General features: G+C 45.1%; 1 protein-coding gene across 1 annotated transcript in view; it reads left to right on the top strand.

Annotated features, from left to right (window-relative positions):
• Positions 1-19,148, top strand: part of DNAH9 (dynein, axonemal, heavy chain 9) — a 212,133-nt gene extending 192,985 nt beyond the window's left edge. The window contains exons 65-69 of the mRNA XM_009334073.1: positions 733-924; positions 1,697-1,867; positions 4,406-4,588; positions 12,748-13,137; positions 18,921-19,148. Of these exons, the coding sequence (XP_009332348.1) occupies positions 733-924; positions 1,697-1,867; positions 4,406-4,588; positions 12,748-13,137; positions 18,921-19,148 (1,164 nt within the window). The remainder of the gene's footprint in view (positions 1-732; positions 925-1,696; positions 1,868-4,405; positions 4,589-12,747; positions 13,138-18,920) is intronic.
• Positions 19,149-20,127: the final 979 nt, after the last annotated feature.

Here is a 20,127-nt window from a genome sequence, read left to right as displayed (position 1 = left end):
CCTCCCTCGACCTGCTGGCCACGCTGCTTTTGATGCAGCCCAGGATACAGTTGGTCTTCTGGGCTGTGAGTGCACATTGCTGGCTCATGTCCAGCTTTTCATCCACCAGTACGTCCAAGTCCCTCTCGGCAGGGCTGCTCTCCATCCCTTCATCCCCCAGCCTGGATTGATACTGGGGGTTGCCCTGACCCAGGTGCAGGACCCTGCACTTGGCCTTGTTGGACCTCATGAAGTTCACACAGACCTGCTCCTCGAGCTTGTCCAGATTGGACTGGACAAGCCAGGTGGACTGGCTTGTGCTGAAACTCCCGGGAAGTCTCCTTAAATGCCATTTCCTTGGTATCTTTGGTTTTATAACTTCACAGTTCAGTATACCTTTGTGGTGAGATGGGAAACTTCCGCGCCACTCACATCTGTAGCAGCCTACAAATCATAACAAATAGTGCCTGTGGTCTTTATTAATTGAAAATACATAGTGGTCTTGGTTTAACAGAGCTTAGAATGAATTTCCATTTCAGTGGGAAACTGCATGAAATCTATGCTGTGATCCAGTTTTCTTTGGGCAGGATTTAACTACTACCTAATGTTTGTTTACTTAGAAAACTGAAATAGTGAAGTGAAAGCAGTCACTGTGCAGATCAGTGCTTAGTGTTGTAGCCTGCAGCTCAGCTGTGTGGCTGGTGGAGCTCTGGCTGGCTGAACTCTTTCATGCCCTCCTGGTTCATTCTTCAGGTCCCATACGATGATTTACGCTACCTCTTTGGTGAGATTATGTACGGAGGTCACATTACAGATGACTGGGACAGGCGGCTTTGCAAAACCTATTTGGAAGAATTTATTAAGCCAGAAATGCTGGAGGGAGAACTCCTCCTTGCTCCAGGATTTCCCCTCCCAGGGAACATGGACTATAATGGCTATCATCAGGTAAGCTCTTTGTTTTCTGGCATTATTTATACACATAAATGTAATGTCTTCCATAACTGCCTTATAATCTGTCTTAGGAGGCAGTGAATAGGACTGCAGTGTTTCACACCTCCTGTTATTTCCCATTATGTTCTGTTTCTGTAGACATTTCAGCATTCCCTTGGATGAACCAAGTCTAATGGTAATTTGCTACTTCATCATGGGCTCATTCTGTTCATGCATGAATAGAACAACTGTATTGGTTCTTGAGACTTGAACAGGGCTCCTGGAAAATTACATCCACATACTGTTTGCTAAAATGGCCCTTTCAAGCTCCTTTTATCATCAGTTTTGATGAGAAACACTGAAGGGTCTTGTTGCTCTACTTACTGATCTCATCTGTTCTTTGTATACAAATGTGATAGCAGAGATAGGTATATTAAGCTGTTTTTGTTCATAAAACTTAACTACTGGAAGCTAAATTCCCCCAAGAGATTTCAGGATATTGATGCTGAAATGCACAGTGGATAATTGCTAGAGAAAGTCCAGGCCTGAGGTATGTAGCCAAGCCAAACTTTAGCAATTACTAAACTTTCACAGCAGGAGTAGAAGCAGTTCTGTAAACAATTGTACACTCCTTTCTCCCATCAGTTTACTGGTGTTTCAGCCACAAGCAGAGTTATATCAGCCTGGGCTTACTTACTCGGGTGGGTGATAATTCCAGCACCATGAACTCTGCAGGCAAAGTGCCCTGGACTCTGTATCTAACCTGAACCTGAATTTCTCTGTACAGTACATAGACGATGCCTTGCCTCCGGAGTCTCCTTATCTGTATGGCCTCCATCCCAATGCTGAGATTGGCTTCCTTAACCAGACCTCAGAGAAGCTCTTCCGCCTCGTGTTGGAGTTGCAGCCCCGGGACACCAGCATGGGCGAAGGAGGAGCGGTGACCAGGGAAGAAACGGTGAGAGGGGTGGAGGAAGGAGCTGTTGAATTTTGATACCTGTCTCGTTCATAAGTGGTCCTGCCTAGCTCAGGTTTCTCTCACAACTGCTTATTATAATGTGATCTGCCTTTGCTGGATACAAACCGAGTGTCTAAAACCACTAGCCTCATATTATGCAGAACATCACCATGGCGGGATGTAACTGGAGTATTGTCAGTAATAGGGCAGTGGCTTTTAATTACCCCCTGAACTGCAGTACCTTCATTATCACCCTGTGAAGACGTTGCAAATAAACCTTTTGTGGCCTCCACTGTCTCTGAGGCACTGGTCCCTGTGCACCATGCTGTGACTGGCATACCAATGGGCTCCCTGAGTGCACCGTCTGCCAGGTACAATGTGCCACCCAGAGCTCAGCCCACCTCTTACTGCTGCCACCAGGTCCCACCCGGCTCCCAAGCTCCCAGGGGCCTTGTAATTCCTTATTTCCAGCTGAACTCCTTCACTATGCCTATGTACCGGGCTGATCTCAGCCCTTCCTCCCAAAACTCACAGCTTGTTAAAATCTGGCCCAAGCATAACAGGATATGAAACCAGCCAACACTCACTCAGTTTTTTATTTCTGCAGTCTTAAGGTCCCAGCTCTGTGTTTCAGGCTTTGCAAATTAATGAATGGTTAATAGAAATCTTATATGAAGTTTGTGGTTTCACACATGCTTCCTTTGGCTTGGTGTGGAGCTGGGGAACTTACTGCCTTTGCCTAAGGGGCCCTTAGAAGTGCTGGGCATGTTCAGTTTTCAGTTCATACTGGAATTTGAGGTGAGGGGAATAATCCAGAGGCAGCAAAGCCAAAGGAGATGCTCAAAGATAGCAAATGTGACTACCTCTTCTCCCCTTCCAGTCCTTTTGCTATTGATATACAATTAAAATTCTTGGCCGGAGAAGCAAAATTATCAGTGAGTGATCCAGCAGTGGCATCACAGGGCATGGCTACCCTGCAAACTCCTGGTGACAGTCAAGAAGACTGTCACAGGAGCACGGAAGTCCTCATGGCTTTCGTGATCTCTCTGAGAAGAAAAGCTACCTGAAAGCAACCTGAGTGTGGCCCCACTGCACTGCGTGGTGCCTGGGGGGATGCTCCCATAGCTAATTTTCTGGAGGTGATCTCTCTCATTATCTGAGCTATAACTGGCACTGGCTGCATCCCTTTCACTTGGTTCTTGAATGAGAGTGAGTTAAGAGCTATCTTAGCTCCTCCATTGGAGGATTTCTGGCCCCTAGTTTGGCTGAGGTGGTTTTAGGGAGTTTGCAGGGAAACCGTGAGCCTGTCATTTTCCCAAGGCTCTGACGAGTCCAGTTACTCCCATGGGTTTCTGGGGCCACATTACAGAAAATGAGCTGTAATTGTTGTGAAAGAATCAGAGCCAAAGGGATTTGCAGGGGAATTTCAAATTAGAGGATATTTCTATACTGCACCTGAGGTGCAGCTGAAGAGCTTTTCCAGCCGAGCTCTAACTTTAGCCACCTAGCTGGTTGCAATAACAGCCTACACATCATCACCTCTTCATAATGCCTGACATGAATGTGGAGGGTTTGGAAGAGCAGCGATGGGAGGAAATTGGAGTACAGAGTCCAAAATATGAATGTTGGTGGGCATGGCAATAGAACTACCCCGTGCTGCCCTCTGTCACTAGCTGGCAGCTGTCACTGGCACCTGCATGCCAGGTTTTGCACATCAGATCCCAGAATTGTAACTGTCCATTATGTGGTCCTGAAAAATCCCCAAAAAGCAGAAGTCTTGCTCAGGTTCCAGCACAGAAGTAAAGCAAAGCATTGAGTGAGAGACTTTCATACCAAGTTGCCTAACGATCTCCAACCTGAGAGGTACAGCTGATCCCATGAAGAGTAGGGTCTTCATGCCTCATTGTCAATCAGAAAAGTTTTTGTCTGTTTTATTTATTTTTTAGACACTAAAAACTTCCTGTTGCATTGGCGCTTTCCCTGTTTAGTATTTAGAGGTATAAAGCACTGTTTCCAAATGAAGCTGTAATGTTGACTAGAAAATAATTTTGTTTCATTATGCTTTTCTTCCACGGCTCTATTAGTTCAGAATGTCAAATTCAGCTTAAAATTCAATTTTATACAATCATCTTTCTCTGTCAATATACCACAGAAAACCAGCTCATCAGCTCTGCTGTCCTGAGGCTCAGCTGAGGCTGTAGCCCCATCCATCTTCTTGCATCGAACCTGACCTTAGGAGAAGTAAGGATACAGGCTTAAGACCCAAGAAGAAAGGAAACTGCTACATGTCTCGGTGACATTTTTAAAACATCATTTTGAAAGCGTCTCATCTGACATTAACTTTTGTAAGCATTTGAATTTTAATAGGATGGGGCAAGCTCTTTGAAAGGTGCCATGCCCACCGCAGCTGACAGTGATTGTTTTCGGAGACACTAACTGGCAGATGGAGTTTTCATCTTGCGTTCAGGCAGCTGTCAGCTGAGGAAGCCCAGTGGGTCATTCACTAACATCCCTGTCTCTTTTCCCTTTGGCACACAGGTGAAAGCTCTTCTGGAAGAGATGTTAGAGAAATTGATGGATGAGTTTAACATTGCAGAACTGATGGCAAAGGTGGAGGACAGGACGCCGTACATTGTGGTTGCCTTCCAGGAATGTGAGCGCATGAACATCCTCACTGGTGAAATAAAGCGCTCCCTCAAGGAACTGGATCTGGGGCTGAAGGTAGGAGCTCTGGATGCTTGCGACTGCAGCATTATAAAATCTTGATGAATGGAAAAGGTGCTCAGGGAATAAAAGGGGTCACACTCTGTATACAGCACTGCTGGCTGCAAAACCAACTTGACTCCATGGGGAAGGGTTCACAGATGGATTTCAAATGGCACATTGTCCACAGGCCATGAGCGCAAGCACTGGGAGAGGTTAAAGATACACGTAGCAATGACTGCTTTTGGGAACAGAGACCAAGCACTTCAGTCGACTTGATATTGTAGCACAGCAACAATAGGTGACTCAGAAATTGAGACGTGGCCTATCTAAAGGTGAGCCAAAAAATCACACCTTTTCACAAAATGCCCAGTTACTGGGGGGAACTTGTAACAAAGTGTCATTAAAGGCACAAGCTGAGCTGAAATCAAAGGAAAGATTGGTCATGTGTAAGGACACAAAATGTCCAGAGCTATAAGAGAAAAAGCCTAAAAACTCAAGTTTTGGAAGAGATACAACTCTCCTTGCTGGGTATGAGTCATTTGCTAATGGAGGAGGGTCAGCAGCAGACCTTCCCTATGGAGATACTGTCCACGATTGCTCCACCCACAGTTGCTTCTCCACCCTGGTAAGAAACTAGACTTTGCTCTAAGAGGGTAATGTCTGTGTCCCTCTGGGTGGTGGCTTTGGCCATCGCTTATGGAGAACAGTGAGGAGCTCTGGGGCTGGCAGGACACACCAGGTAGGATGCAAATTTCTGGGTTCAGCATGATGTGCAAGAGGGCTGTGCTTTGAGGCTGCATCCACTGGTATGGGAAGTCATCTACTGAATCCCCTCCTAGGCAGTTGGTAGGACAAAATATAAAAAGCTACTGACTGTCCATTAGGGGATAAACCAGCATAGATCAGAGTGCACTGCAAGTGAGTGAGGACCTGCCTAGCCAGCCCTGGTGCCCTGTAGCAACACTTCCCCTTCACCTTGTCTTCCGAAAAGACTCTTCACCATAGCCAAGTGCTGTACATCCCTTGGAAAGGCCAAAGTGTAGCGGAGGAATGCTGCCTGGAGCTTGCAGCACAAAGCTGGTGGCTTCAACGTTACCCCGATGCCTTCCCTGCACCATCGACACAAAGTTGCTCCCTGGATGATTTCATGGTGTAAGGCAGCAATTAAGGACATCAGTCACTGGACATTCCCTATTCCACCATTTCCTGAATGACGGGTTGTCATCCCATTTCACCAAAACACCCAGCTTGCAAAAATACTTTCAATAGCATGGGAACCATTGCACTTGAAGGAACTGCAACTACTTTGTATGACCCCATTAGTAGAAAGAGCTAACAGGTGAGCAAGGAGGACCTGTCTTGAGACTGAATGACAATCCCAACTCTCTCCTGAGGGCAGCTTTGAAGAGAGATCTTCAAAGGACATATCTGCAGCATGCACGCAGAGGTGCTAGGGTTGGCTCTGGGATTTTAGGTAGCTGCAGCTCTGCAGGGGTAGGACTAGGCTGCCTGTAAATCCCAGTGTTGTGCAGCTGTGCTGCTGTGAACCCAGCAGCTTGGGTCCATGCTACCTCAGACATTTCTGCATTGCATTCGCTGCTGATGCTTATTGTCTTGATTAAAGAGAGAGACATATCATATATCCTCCATGGTGGCCCAGTATGTACAATCCATTTTAAAATAGGCTGGTATTTATGTACTCAATTATTATAAACAGATTTCCTTTATTTTCTAGCATAAGGCAGTGGAATTGAAAATTCTGTTTCCTGAGACAGGTAAACAGAAATGATTTAATGTTTCAATCCTGGGGGACCAAACAAGATATAATTGGAACTGGGACAACGTGTAGCAATTAGATTTAATGTGGAGAATAAGCTGTTTAACATTGGTAGGGGGAATGAGTGGATGCATGGGCTTAAATAAACCACAGACAAAAGAAACCACAGAAATCAGGCAATAACAGAGGGTGCAAATTTCTCCCGAAATCCCTGCCACAAATCATAGCAGGGAAGTGAGATGGTATCTCCAGAAAAGGCACCTCTAATGACTACATAGGTTGGTCCCAAGAGCCTCAGTACCTGCAGTGTGATTCAGAGGCACCACAGGGCCAGGACTTACGGACTACTGAAGACCAGATGAGTAGCAGTATCTTTTTGTGTTAGCATTTCTTCATCTTGTGTATGCTGAAGAGACAAGTTTGAAGGGTCTGAGATACCACCAGTGGGCAATTCTTCTGTGTGTGCAAGCAGACTGCCTGTGGGTCCCTGCAGAGCTGAGTTAGACATCGTGCATGACCCACACCGCTGCCCAGCATCCCCCAATGGGCCCTTCCCGTGCCTTGGGTACCACATAACAGCCAGGGGATGCTTGGCCCTGCTGTTGGCTCTTTCTGTAGGCAGTGCTGCTGTCCTGACTTGACAGCTAGGTCTACACTGAGTTTGGGAGAGAAATAATTCTTTAATTGTTCCTTCTGAGAGCAGCTCCTATGAGAGTTGTTAATGCACATTAATCTCGGGGATTGGGGATCTTTACTGACAGCACTCAGAGGAGGAGAGTTTACATAAGAGGAACCACAGATCTCAGAATAGAATAAATAAAACACAGAGGAAGCAAGTCTTATTGTTTTTAACTGACTATCTGCTAAAAGAAGGCGATTTAGAAATGTCATGTCTAATTTGTATTTTTGAATAATTCATTGTGTCTGTGTAGCGGAAAGTGATTGTTTGGTCCAAAAATAGGAGACATCCCATTAAGAGGAAGAGAAACTGCAATAGACTGGTAGCCGTCAAAAATAACTGGCATGTTGCATTTCAAAGTCCTTTGTTCTGGATGACTTTGGTGAGACCAGAGGCTGGGCTGAAACACTTGCATGTTAATGTTGTACCCAGTGTAATTTTTGCAAGAATATTTTCTATTTTACAACTTCAGTGAACGATAAGCCTCCAAAATGAGGATAATAAATATTATGAAAGGATAAAGTAAGACCAAATTTTGTAAGGCTAGCTAGGTATTTCACTGTATCAAGTGAAAATAGCCTTAACTGAGAAAAAAAATTGTGACAATAGTCTGCTCATCTTGGGGAAGTGTTTGCAGGCTGATTAGGATTTCCTTCAAGGGTGTCTTTAGTGAAAATTAGTCCCAGAATTTTTTGGGAAAAAAAAAAAAAGAAGTAACTTGTATCATTCTGGATGCACTTTAGTATTCAGCATCTGAAATGCAAATTTACGCATAATTGTGTTTGGACAACTATATGAGATAGCTGCTATAGATGCTTTGAACCCTCACAGGAGATTCCAGCAAGTACGCTTGAGTGTGCAGGCTTTAAAAATTGCTTTTCTTAAGCCTTCCTGAGAATTATATTTGCTAATTCATTTGTTTCCTGAAAGTAAAACTAGACAGGACGTATGATCATGAGGGTTATGTCTTTAAATCAATTTGACTGCTTGCACGCATTTTGCAATATTTTTACTCGCTTTAAAACCTTTCCAGGAGCACAAAATACTTCTGACTGTCACTATTAGAAGGCCTTGTGATTCTCAGTGTCCTGCTGTGACCAGTGCAGTACTTTTCCCCTCAGACTTTTTTTCTTCCTGCATGGTCTTGCCATGGCTTTAGCCAGAGACCAGCCTATTGAATAGGTCCTCTCAGGGTCTAAGTCTCCTGGGATGGCAGATGATGACCCATGTGATAATGAATGAAGAAGGAACCACAGTGATACTTCAGAGTTCATGTGCCAACAGAAGTTATTAAATAAAAAAACCATGGCAACTGCCCCCTGAGGAGGTCAAATCATATTGACAGCCTTGTAAAGCTCATTACCAGATCCTCTGATTAGACATGGCCATGCTTTTCTGTTGTGTGTGCTTTAATTGTGGGTCAGTAAATTGTCTTAAAGTGTGTTATAGATAAAGTGAAACATCTCAGGTGCCTAAGAGGAAATGCACAGGGCATGCGCTGCCTTTGTATTCCTTTGTCACTTCATGGCAAATACCAAAATGAGAAATCTTTAATTTGTGTTTGACCCTTGTGCTTGGGTCAAACCCAGGACTTTAAAGATCTTCTACCAGGTAACCCATCATTTTGAGATTCCCTACAAATGTAAAATCGTTGAATAGAAATAATGAGATGATTTACGGGCAGAGACTTACCTGGTCCCTGCTCACATGAAATGACAGAAGGTGATGTATATTTTGAAAGGTGGTTACGGTTGTTCCTCATGTTTTAGGACTAATTGCAAATAGTCCTGCTTCCACCTTCTCATTTAAACCTATTTGTTGCTTTTAGCTTTAAGAGTGTTAAAAAAAAATAAAAATATCTTAAAACCTTTTTACACAAGATTTTCTCTGTCCACCAGAAATCTGTTCTCCATGGGGAAATGCAGCAGGTTCAGATGTTTGCTGCCTTTTAAAATCTTACTACTTTTAACAAGTCATCTTTGGAGAAGAGGTTTAATAATGCCTTGTACCAGTCCATCCTGTTGAGAGATGAACATTTCCCTGGGAGGGGATTTCTGCATGGGAAACCACAGATCTCTGGGGGGCAACTCTGAATGGGGATCCCAGGGCTGCAGTGGTTTCCAGGCATGGGGGCAGTACAAAAGCGCTCTCAGCTCTGATTTGAATTGGTGGGTGCTGGGGAGACACATCCCCTTGAAGTACTGCCCTTGCTTATTGCCAGACAAAATGAATTTTATTGTGGATGTTTAGAAACTTTCGGGGGGGAGGGGAAAAAAAAAGAAAAGATGAGTGTTGCTAAAAAGCCAGAAGTGCTAGAGTGTACATTTCCAGTGCCTGAATTCAGCTGACACCCTTCCTCCCTTTGATAAGACACAGTGTGTGGGGTAGATGTGCATTCAAGCCCTTTGTTTTACCTGTCATGCAGCAGCTCTGGGTGTTGCATTTGCAACGGCGTGGTTAGCTCAGAGGATTCCTGTTCCGATGACAAGTTGTCTTCCAAGCTTGGGAGTCTCTGGTCTCTTTGCAGTGTACTTCCTTTGAGAAAATGCTTGCTAACCCAAAAGCGCCGGCATGCTTGTTTGCCCTAAGTCTTGATCACTCAGCACTGACCCTGCTTCCACTTGTTAGTGCCAGGTGCAGCACGGGCCATCAACAAGGGCACTCATTGCTGCTCTCCCATGGTCTGGCTGGGTGTCTAGCTGTGATCTTGTCCTCCTGTAGCTTGCCAGTGTGATCTGCAGGGCATGGTCAGCATAGGAATAAACTGCAAAGATTTTTAGCTGCTGGACTCTGACAAGCATTGCTAAACGTGTGTTGGGGTTGCTTTAAGCGGATTTCAACTTTTGCTAAAGCTTCATAGATTTTTGTGACCCCAGTAAAGGGCACCTCTGCTGACCTCATGGCTGGAGGCACTGAAGTCCTCTGAAAGAACAGTTGGAATTTTTTAATGTGAATAGACTGACCCAATTCCCTCACCCTCATTCTCAGGAACAGCTCAACTGATTTCAGTTAATCTTTCCAAAAACACTCAGCCTGAGGCAAAGAGAAATTGTAAGTCAGATAAATTTTGGCAAAATGATAAGAGGACAAATGTAAGTATTTGTAATGGAAACCAGTGATCAACATTAACTACAAGTCTCCAAACTGCTATAGTGTGTTGTACCCCTCTAGCTCAGCATGGGGCATGCAAAGATTTAAATTGTGAAGGGCATTACGTACCTGTAGAAGCTGAGCCTGCATTTGCAAGTTTTTGTCTTAGCAGACTGCTTGGCTTGAGTATCACAGAATCACAGATTAGTTGTTCTGGAGATCATCTAGTCCAACCCTGTGCTCAAAGCAGGGTCAGGTAGAGCAGGTTGCCCAGGACCATGCCCTGCTGGGTTTTGAAAATTTCCAAGGATAGAGACTTCACAGCCTCTCTGGGTAACCTGTTCCAGTGTTCAACCACCCTCACAGGAAAAAAGTTTGTACTTGTGTGTCAATTGAATGTTCTGTATTTTAAGTTGTTCCCATTGCCTCTTGTCCTGTCACTGGACACCACTGAGAAGAGTCTGGCTCCATCTTCTTTACTTCCTACCATCAGATATTTATAGATATTGAAAAGATCCTCCCTGAGGCATCTCTTCTTGAGGCTGGACAGTCCCAGCACTGGACCCAGATTGCCAGATGTGGCCTCACCAGTGCTGAGCAGAGTGCTGCCATTAACCTGCTAGGAATGTTCCTCCTAATGCAGCCCAGGATGCTGGTAGCCTTCTTTGCTGCAGGGGCACATTGCTGACCCATGGTCAGCTTCTTGTCCACCAGGGCTCCTAGGTCCTTTCCTGCAACTTCTTTCAGTGGTCCCCTGCATGTACTGGTGCATGGGGTTATTCTTCCTCAGGTGCAAGACTCGTCATTTCCCTCTGTTGAACTTCATGAGGTTCCTCTCAGCTCAATTCTCCAGCCTGTCCAGGTCCCTCTGAATGGCAGCATACCCATCTTTGGGTATCATTGGTGGCCCTGTGGAAGAGTGTAAAGGGGTAATAGTCTGAAGGCTGGACAAACCTCAGCAGTCTTTCCACAGTGTCCTGGATCCAAGCTCTCAGCATGCAGTAAATGTCCCCAGACAGCAACACAGGTTGGCAGATGGGGGTCTCTGTCCTCTGCAGCAGGGAGTCACCTACTACTGTCACTCACTGATCTTTCCTGTGCTGCTGCATGGCTCAGCCTCCATCAGCATAGATGCTCTGATGGACAGAGTTCCCAACCCCTCGTCTCCTACCTGGGCACTGAACCTATTCTGTAGCTGCAGATCTGCAGGGGAAACTGAAGCCTTGCTCCTGTTGCTGGTAGTCACAAGCTTCCAGCCTTCACCATCACGGGAGTCTCCCTTTCCCAAGCAGATAGGCACAGACTCTGCCTGCCTTCCTTTGACACTGTTGGGAGCTGAGGCTCCTCTTGCATCTGCAGGGTTTCAGAGAAGATCCAGTTGGTCTTTTTCTCATCATCTCTGATGTTAAACAGCTTGCTGTCCTCCTCCTGGAGATCCTTTACTTGGTGGCACAGGTCCTCCACCAATGCACATCTTCTACAGGCAAGGAGACAGTCTCCCAACCCCACGCTCAGTGAGAGGCTCCAGGCACTGCCTGCAGTCGCAGACATGATGAACTGCAGCCTCCATCAGGAGCTTGGTCCGAGCTGAGACCTCTGCTGTGCCAGGGACAGTTGCTCCAGGTGGTGCCAGGGAGAATGCCCCATGGCATGTCACCACCATTGCTAACCAAGTGTACGCTGCCCTGAGCAGAGTTTGCGAGCCCTGTCCATGTTTGTGCGCAACCTGCTGCACAAACTGCTGCATCTCTTAATGGCTTCTCTTAGCTGTCCTTTCAGCATTGGTACCATCCAGGCATCTCTTGCTTAGATTTTAAGTAATTTTGGCTTTTTTTTTTTTTTTAATTTTAGACTAGCAGACACTGGGGACTCTCTGCAGAGTACCAGAGGTTCAAGAGGGATGCTGTTATCGCTGTGCAGAAGCACTTTTTGGCCATGCAGTGATGTTCCAGCTCTTCTCCTGCCTGGGAAAAACTGATACAGGTTTCTAAAAGCTTTAAAAATAATTAATTGCTGGATAAAGGAAAAGCCAAACCTCTCTCTATCTCTCACTTGGCTGAATCATATCTTAATTTGTTCTGTGTTTCCCTGCTGTGAAAGAAACTGTGATTACATTTGCAGACAACATGTGAAGTCAAAAAGAAAGACTTGCACTTCAAAGTAATAAAGGATGAGGGGAGTGAGGGGAAGGGGAGGAGAGGAGCGGGATAGGACTTGACATAACAAACATTTGGACAGTTTTGGAGTAGATCACCAGGGACTCCAGTATCCTGCCCTGGCAGCGTGAGAACAGCTTTGCACATCTGAAAATCTGCCCTGCAAAGATCTTCAGTCAATGAGAGAAAACAGAAACAACAGTGGGACAACTGAGGGACAACCATGCTCGCTGTCACTCTGTTACACATCTTTTCCTCCAAGTAGTATTTTTACAGTAGGGAAGGTGCAGGAATATGCAATAGAAGGTGTTAATGAAAACCCCAAACTCATGAAGAAATTCACAGCATATGAACACTTGTGACTGTGTAGGGTGACATGCTCTTCCACACTTCCTAGCTCAGCCTCTGCTTTCAAGCAGGCTTTGTTCAGGTTAAAAAGTTATCAGTGCTAATTATACCCTTTCTCACTTAGGGAGAACTGACCATGACAAGTGACATGGAGAACTTGCAGAATGCCCTCTTCTTGGACACAGTGCCTGAGTCCTGGATAAAGAGGGCTTATCCTTCCACAGCTAGCCTGGGCACATGGTTTGCTGACCTCCTCACTCGCATCAAGGAGCTGGAAGCCTGGACAGGAGACTTTTCCTTACCCTCCGCAGTGTGGCTTGCTGGCTTCTTCAATCCCCAGTCTTTCCTGACAGCCATCATGCAGTCCACAGCCCGAAAGAACGAGTGGCCTTTGGACAAGATGACCTTGCAATGCGATGTGACAAAAAAGAACAGAGAAGATTTTGCCAGTCCTCCTCGGGAAGGGGCATATGTCCACGGTTTGTTCATGGAGGGTGCACGCTGGGATGCACAGGTGAGCTCACCAAGGGCTCTTGTATGAGACAGAAACCATGGGTGTTATGCCCTTATTGCTTGGTACTGTACCCTGGGGAACTTCTCAGCCCAGACGGGCGCTCATCTAAAATAGTGATTTGAGCTGCCAGAAATGGGAAAGATGTGAAAGACAGGCCTCTCTTCTGCAGCCTAGAGTGGGTATCCAAGGTGGTCAGATGAATCACCCTTTGGAGTTGTCTGTTTCATGGCTGTGGAGGGAGTTCAGGGTAGCCAACCTGGACTGATACATCTAGTGTTTACAAGGTGAATCTCAACCTCAGTGTACATTGACTAAACTGTGATGGGTACTTATGGTGTTACTACAGATAAAAAACATGAGGTCCCCTCAGAGCTGTATTGTCCCTGCATCTTCGCATGGTTGTGATTTCGCTGCTGCCTCCAAAAGTGCCATGCCAGACCTTTGCATTGTCATTACTCTGTCAGTTGTTTAGCAGCAGTGAGGAGAAAGGAGACGACTCCGATTTCCTACATGTCCCCAGAGCTGAATGGCTGGGATGTGCCAAATCCAGACCACTGTCCTTCCACTGTTGGGTGCTGCAGGATGTCATCTGCATAGATAGAGCTTGTGGCCAAAATTTAATCACAACCTTTAGCCAACCCTTTAGGGCGGCAAATACAGCTTACACGAAAGTCTAACCTGTATGGTCAATGCAGACTCAGGCTGATGACTCACCAAGGGGAGGTAGGCTGATCCTGGACAAACAAACAAACAGTGTAGGTGGCCCTTGTTTTTCTTCTTTCCCCTTCTGGATGTGGCCCAATACATTTCACCTGTAGCACAGTCAGCCTCAGGGCAACCAAGGTGAGAACCAGACCCTCCAACCGGGCAGCTGAAGGAAAATGTGTACACTTGCTATTTCCTGCCTGTGTAGCTCTCAGCACTCCTCTTGCAGTGCACCTCTCAAAGCAGCATCCCAGAAGAGCACAATTGTCCCCGTCATTCCTTCTGACAGTTGTCAGCTGTTAGGAGTGCAGTCTGTGGAGCAAGAGCCATTAGGCTGACAAATCCCCACTGGGCTTGCTCCTCCGAGTTGCCTGGCCTGTGGTACCATGACTCCCAATTTGTGCTGTGTGTGAGAATTAAACGACAGTGATTCATTCAGCTCTTACTCTGGGCAGTCAGTGCAATGCTCCTGCTGCCAGTGATCTGTGAGAGAGTGAAGGCTGATCAAAGTGGGTCACCCAGAACTTACTTATCTGTGTCAAGTTTACCCTCTCGCAGGAAGAGACTTTTATTTCAGAGGCAGCTCTTTAGAGTCTTAACCTTGCAGATCCTCCTTTACCTGTTGTGGGGCTCGGTGGTAGGATGCTGAGGAGAGAGGCCATGCCTGTTATATACCATATCCCAGCCTGACCTTGCAATTCAGATCTAATACTCTCTGCCTATTTTTCTGCTCCCTCTCTGAAATAGTTTTCCATAAAGGATAGGAAAGTAGGCAAAGCTTTGAACTCACTGATTGATGGCATCCATCTGATGTGCATTTTATCACAAATCCTTGGGAAGGTCAAGGCTCCATTTTCTCTTTGGAAAAGGGTTGATGTGTGCATTGGGTCTGGAAAGCCACAGGCAGTCAGGAACATTGGCAAAGGCTCTGTCAGAAGGTTGCAGTAAAGATCTCACGTGGATATAAGGTCAGATCTCCTGCCTCGCTGGTTTTGGCTCTGCTAATAGCAGAAGTCACAGTAGCAGAACAGAGAGCAGCCCAGTCCTTTTCCCAAGCCCTGGTCCTACAGTTCCCTGCCTATTCCCTTGTCTAAGCCTTTGGTGTGGCTGCTATACAAAACCCCTTGCAATTCTTGGAGATTACAACCCCTTACTACAGGGAGCACTGGATTTCAGTTGCCCTCAAAACCTGACATTTTAAGCTGATACAAATCAGCTGGACACAACAGTACAGAGAAAGTTTAAAAAAAACCCTGGTCTTGCATATGGAATACTCCATTAAAAACAGATTCCAGTGACTGCTGTTATGTTTTCCTTTACCATCATTACTACCATTACTAGAAAATATAATGGTCAAAATGGCTGAGTTCTGCCTAGGTTTTACCCATCCCCAAGTGGCAATGGAAGTGAAGAGTGGGAAGTTTTGGTGGTGCAAAGTCAGAAATCTTTTGGGAAACACATGGCTTCTCCCCTCTGCCTGTCTCCAATAACTTGTATGGGTGATTGCATTCAGCAATGAGGCTTGTCTTCAGAGACCATCCAGACTTTAATAAATGTGTTTTTCTGGTTACATTTTCCTTACGATTGAAAGATACTGAGCAATTACATTTATAGAACCATTCATAATCTCTGGATATCATGCTTCAATTTATTTCAGAAAGGAAAATAATATTTTCATATGTTGCTGCTCACACTGAAATATCATTTCCACCCAGTGGAACTATTCATTTTACCTGTAATCCAGTGAGTACCAGTATATATTAATGGATGCAGCATTTTTAAAACAGGTGCAGAGCTCTTTTGGGTTGTATACTCCTTCCAAATTAATCCTCTGATAAGAATGGCAGGTCATGTTTAGAAGAACTCCTCTGGGGAACACCTCCACTTTTAAAAGAATATTTCATATTTAGATTGTGCCTCCCAAAAAGGAAAAAGTCCCTCTATGTTCTGTTACTCAGATTTTTCTATTTATTTAAACATTTATGTTTGCCCTTGGGTGTCTTAAATTTATAAAACATTCCAGCAGGCAGCTATTAGATGAAATGGAACGAAGCAGGTTATTTTGGGTCCAAATGATCTGTTGCTTTAGCACTGTTAAAGTCAGTGGGACTCAGCGAGAGAGTTTGACTTGTGACACTATGAGACATTTTATCTCAAGCCATGGGAGGTTGCTGACTGGTTCCTGGCTTTCTTGCTCCCAGCAATGGAGAGTTTGATGCCAAGTATGTGCCCTGCTACTCACCAAGGGTACTGGAGCAGGACAGGACAAGGGCAGAGGTGGGTTTTGTGCCACATGTGCCACACAAAGCTTTGCCAGGTGCAGTCAGCACACCACCCTGTCCTTGGAAGAGGTGCAGAGTCAGGGCACAATGTGCTGAGCAGTGGCTTAACACTGAGGGTATCGTGCCTCCTTCAAGCTACACCAGCTACAGTTTCTGTGTACTTTTTAAAGCTAGTCCTATGTAAAGCACAAGTCTTAAACCAGTAGAGAGGCTTACAAGGGCAGATCTGTGTGGCAAGGAACAGTCACATTTATTTGACGGTTCAAGTAGCTCAATATCTTTGGGAACAGTTGCACACCACTCATTTTTACCTGAGATGCTCCCAGCAGCCGATGCAGATGAAAACAACATCAGTGTGCAACCCAGCCCTGGCACAGCCCAGTTCTGGTGCTACAGTCCCAAACATCACAGCTTGCCACGTTCTTCTGCAGAGGCACCAGGTACATCAAACCTCACGCATCAGAGATGACTGAAATTTTTCCTGGAGGGGTGAGCTGGGACAGCATATGAAGCCTTTTCCTTCAGATGCCAGCTGTCAGTAATGCCCATGTATTTGTGAGCTATGAGAGGGAGAGGAGGATGTGGCTCAAGCTGAGCTCTCCGGTGATAAACTTACAATGCAGCCATAAAGGGGACACCTGCAAATTGTGCTGTGAACATCCAGTCTCTTATTTATGGTTGTTCTGAAAAATTAATAACTTGACAAACCTTTTTCCATCTGTATCTCAACTCTTAAATTACTTAGCGATAAAAAATCATCTCTCATTTGGCTTTACTGGACAGCACATCATTAGGTCTTCTCCACTGCGTGCTCCATGGATGGCTCTTTTCTTGTTCCCCATGTCCAGTTGAAGCCACTAACCCCAGCAATCTCTGGACCGCCTTGGAATGATGTTCCCTGCTGGTTACACTGCTGGTCAGATCACCAGACTCCCCTTCCCTGCAAACAGAGGCAACTCTATCTGAAAGACAGTCAAGCCATACTGAAGGTCTTTAAGCCAACTGACCCTAAATTAGCTGTGGTGCAGGTGTGTCTGTGCCAGTAACACCTCAAAATGCAGTTGAGTGGGAGGGGGTATTGGCTTGCTGCGTTTGTATTCGCGCCCATCTATTAGCATCCCTGGCTTGTGACAGCTGTTTTGTGTCTTTGGACCCATCGACGTGTGGCGGTGTAATATGACCACTCTTCAAATTGCCTGTTGAGAAGCCAGGACAAGCAGAAGCGAAGACTTTTTTAGGATCTGAGGCCTGAGCTCCCTGAGCACAGAACAGTGGCTTTTTACCAGGTGTGCTGTGCCAGTAGTTAGGGAAAATTGCTTTCAGAGTAGAATTAATTTCTGATGATGAGAGCGATAAAAAATGCAAATGCAAATCAGCCCAGACATAACACAATGATATGTTCCACAGAGATACCTCAGGAAGATTTCAGCTTTTGTTAACCCAGAAATATGTAGAATATATCTTGGAAATTTGATCTGAAAAATTGTCAGCAATAAAAAAAGAGATCTGATCAAATTCCAGCCTCAGAAATGAAAGATGTGGATTTAAAAAGAGCACATAATAATGCTTGATAAATAGCTTCTTTGCAAGGTATAGTAAGAATTATGTAATGCTTGTTCAGCACGTTGGAACTATCAAATCCTAAGTCAGAGTTGGATTTATCACAGCTTAGTATAACAGACGGCATTAGTACAATTAAACCTAGGTGTGTCGCAAGAGGGCTTATTTTTCTTCACTCATTTGCAGAACTAAATAAACTACTAGAGAGGTTGAATCTCATCCCACAAGTCTGATCTAAGAGCATTTGAAATAATAATGATATGTGAAGCTAAGCTGCAGTGAGAGGCAGTTTCTTTAGCACTGAGAAGTTTTATTTCTGTTTCTGTATTTTCATTTGGTCTCTTTAGCTTCCATTAAGCAATTTTGCAGGTTTTCCTGGAAATTGATTGATGTGTAGGGCATTTTATTGTTCGAAAGAGAAACACAAATTACCAGAGAGACCCAAATAAGAGAAACAAGCCATTAATTTCATGCCCTGACAGCATACTGTCCTTCTCCTGGGTCGGGCAACCTGCTGAGCGAGAGCATTGCTTTGAAAAGGATAATGTGGACTTGTTATTTAATGATAATATTCCCTCAGAAATAATCCTTCTGAATTCCCTTTGTTGGTGTGAGCACCTGTGAGAGTGGAAACAAGCCTGTGGTGCCGTTTGGGGCCACACACAACACTGAGTGCATTCATTGCACAGACAAGTGTATCCCAGGTCATGCTCAAATTTTGGTGGTGTGGTGGCAGACTTACTTGGTGCCTTTTAGACTCTTCTCCTCTCTTTAAATCCAATCTTCTAGTGTTGTTCTCCATCCTGAGCCCTGTTAAGGTGTCCACAGTTGGTCCTAGCACAAGCAATGCTTCCCACGAGGTGGTTCTGGTCTGGCAAAACCTTGACAAGAGCAGCACAAGGATGATGTGGCTGGACATAGCCAGGAACATTGTTCCCCTGCAAAGTCCAGCTCAGGTGTGTGTGAGTTTGGGCATCTGGTGAGAGCAGGCATCTGTACCCGCCCCTTGGAAAAAGCTACACTTGAGGGAAGCTTCTGATGAAACAGGAGAGGTGTTTGATCCAGACCCTCCTTACCTCAAATAGACTCATCCATGCCCTTGATCTCAGGAAAGATGGCTTGCACTTACCCAATAAGTCCGGCTTGTATAAACATTACAGAGGATCATGCGTATTGGGGTACAGCTGATGGATGTCTTGGAAGTCTAACTAAGACTTTGTCTTCTTTCCTTTGTAGACTGGGATAATCACAGATTCCAGGCTCAAGGAGCTGACCCCGGCCATGCCTGTCATTTTCATCAAAGCCATTCCTGCCGACAAACAAGATATCCGTAATATGTACCCATGTCCTGTATACAAAACACGCCAAAGAGGGCCAACTTATGTGTGGACTTTTAACCTTAAAACTAGAGAAAATCCTTCCAAGTGGGTGCTCGCTGGCGTGGCATTGCTGCTACAGATCTAGGCACACTAGCAGAGCACCTCATTTGCAAATGCCTAACAATGTCTTTCTCAGACAATTAAAAAAATAATATCCGGAGATTGAAGCCAAGCTCCATCTCTCTGAGTACTGGGCACTTAGCCTAAACAGAGCCTGCAAGGAAGTGACAGAGTTGCAGAGCAGCGCATGGACCAGATTCTTGGCTGCTGTAAATCAATGTCCTGTAATTCCTACACTGCTGCACTGGAGCGCTGGAAGATCCCAACCCACAGCCAGATCTTCCACACACAGAGAGTGCTAAGCTCAAATCGGAATTTAATGTTTATTTCTCTTTTGTGATTCAAAGTAGTTTTAAAGTCAGTGGCCTTCTCCAATATCCTTGGATAGTTCAGTAAACTGTGAAATCCTTTAGACCTGATTCTTTTCTATTCATGAGTGTTTCTTTGTCATATGTCTAATGTCGAAAGTAGAGGGATCAGCAGGTGTTGTGGATATGGACTGTTTCTTGCTAATATTCCTGTAAATTTTAGAAACATTGAAAATAGTGTGAATATCCAATGTGCTTAATGTAATCAACAGTAAAAATACAGCACAGGGATTATTTAAGAAGGATATTTCATAATGATAGAAATTTACTAATAAAAATCATTATTCCTGGACTAGTCTCTGAAAATTGCCTGGAGGCCTGTATCACAGGTTTGCTCACTGTGTGGAGAGTGCATGCAGGGCCAGGTGAGACAAATGCAGCCATTTGGATAGTTGCACTTATAATTACGAATGCAGTGGGTGAGAACTGATGTGTTTCTAGAGCAGAAAGCACAGAGAGGGATGACTGGGGTGCTCATTATCTTAATGAGCCAGACACAGAGAGCATTGCTCTGGACTGAAGAAGCTGAGCACTTGGCAGCTAGGAAATGTGAGAAGTAAGGTTGCCTGGGGAAATGGAGCTGTGCTGCACTCTTCGTGCTGTCTGCAGTGCTTCATTGCACAGCACGGGACCTTG

This window comes from Pygoscelis adeliae, unplaced genomic scaffold (genome assembly GCF_000699105.1).
Source record: "Pygoscelis adeliae isolate BGI_AS28 unplaced genomic scaffold, ASM69910v1 Scaffold11, whole genome shotgun sequence".
Lineage (NCBI taxonomy): Eukaryota > Metazoa > Chordata > Aves > Sphenisciformes > Spheniscidae > Pygoscelis > Pygoscelis adeliae.
This window is presented reverse-complemented; position numbering and strand designations above follow the sequence as displayed.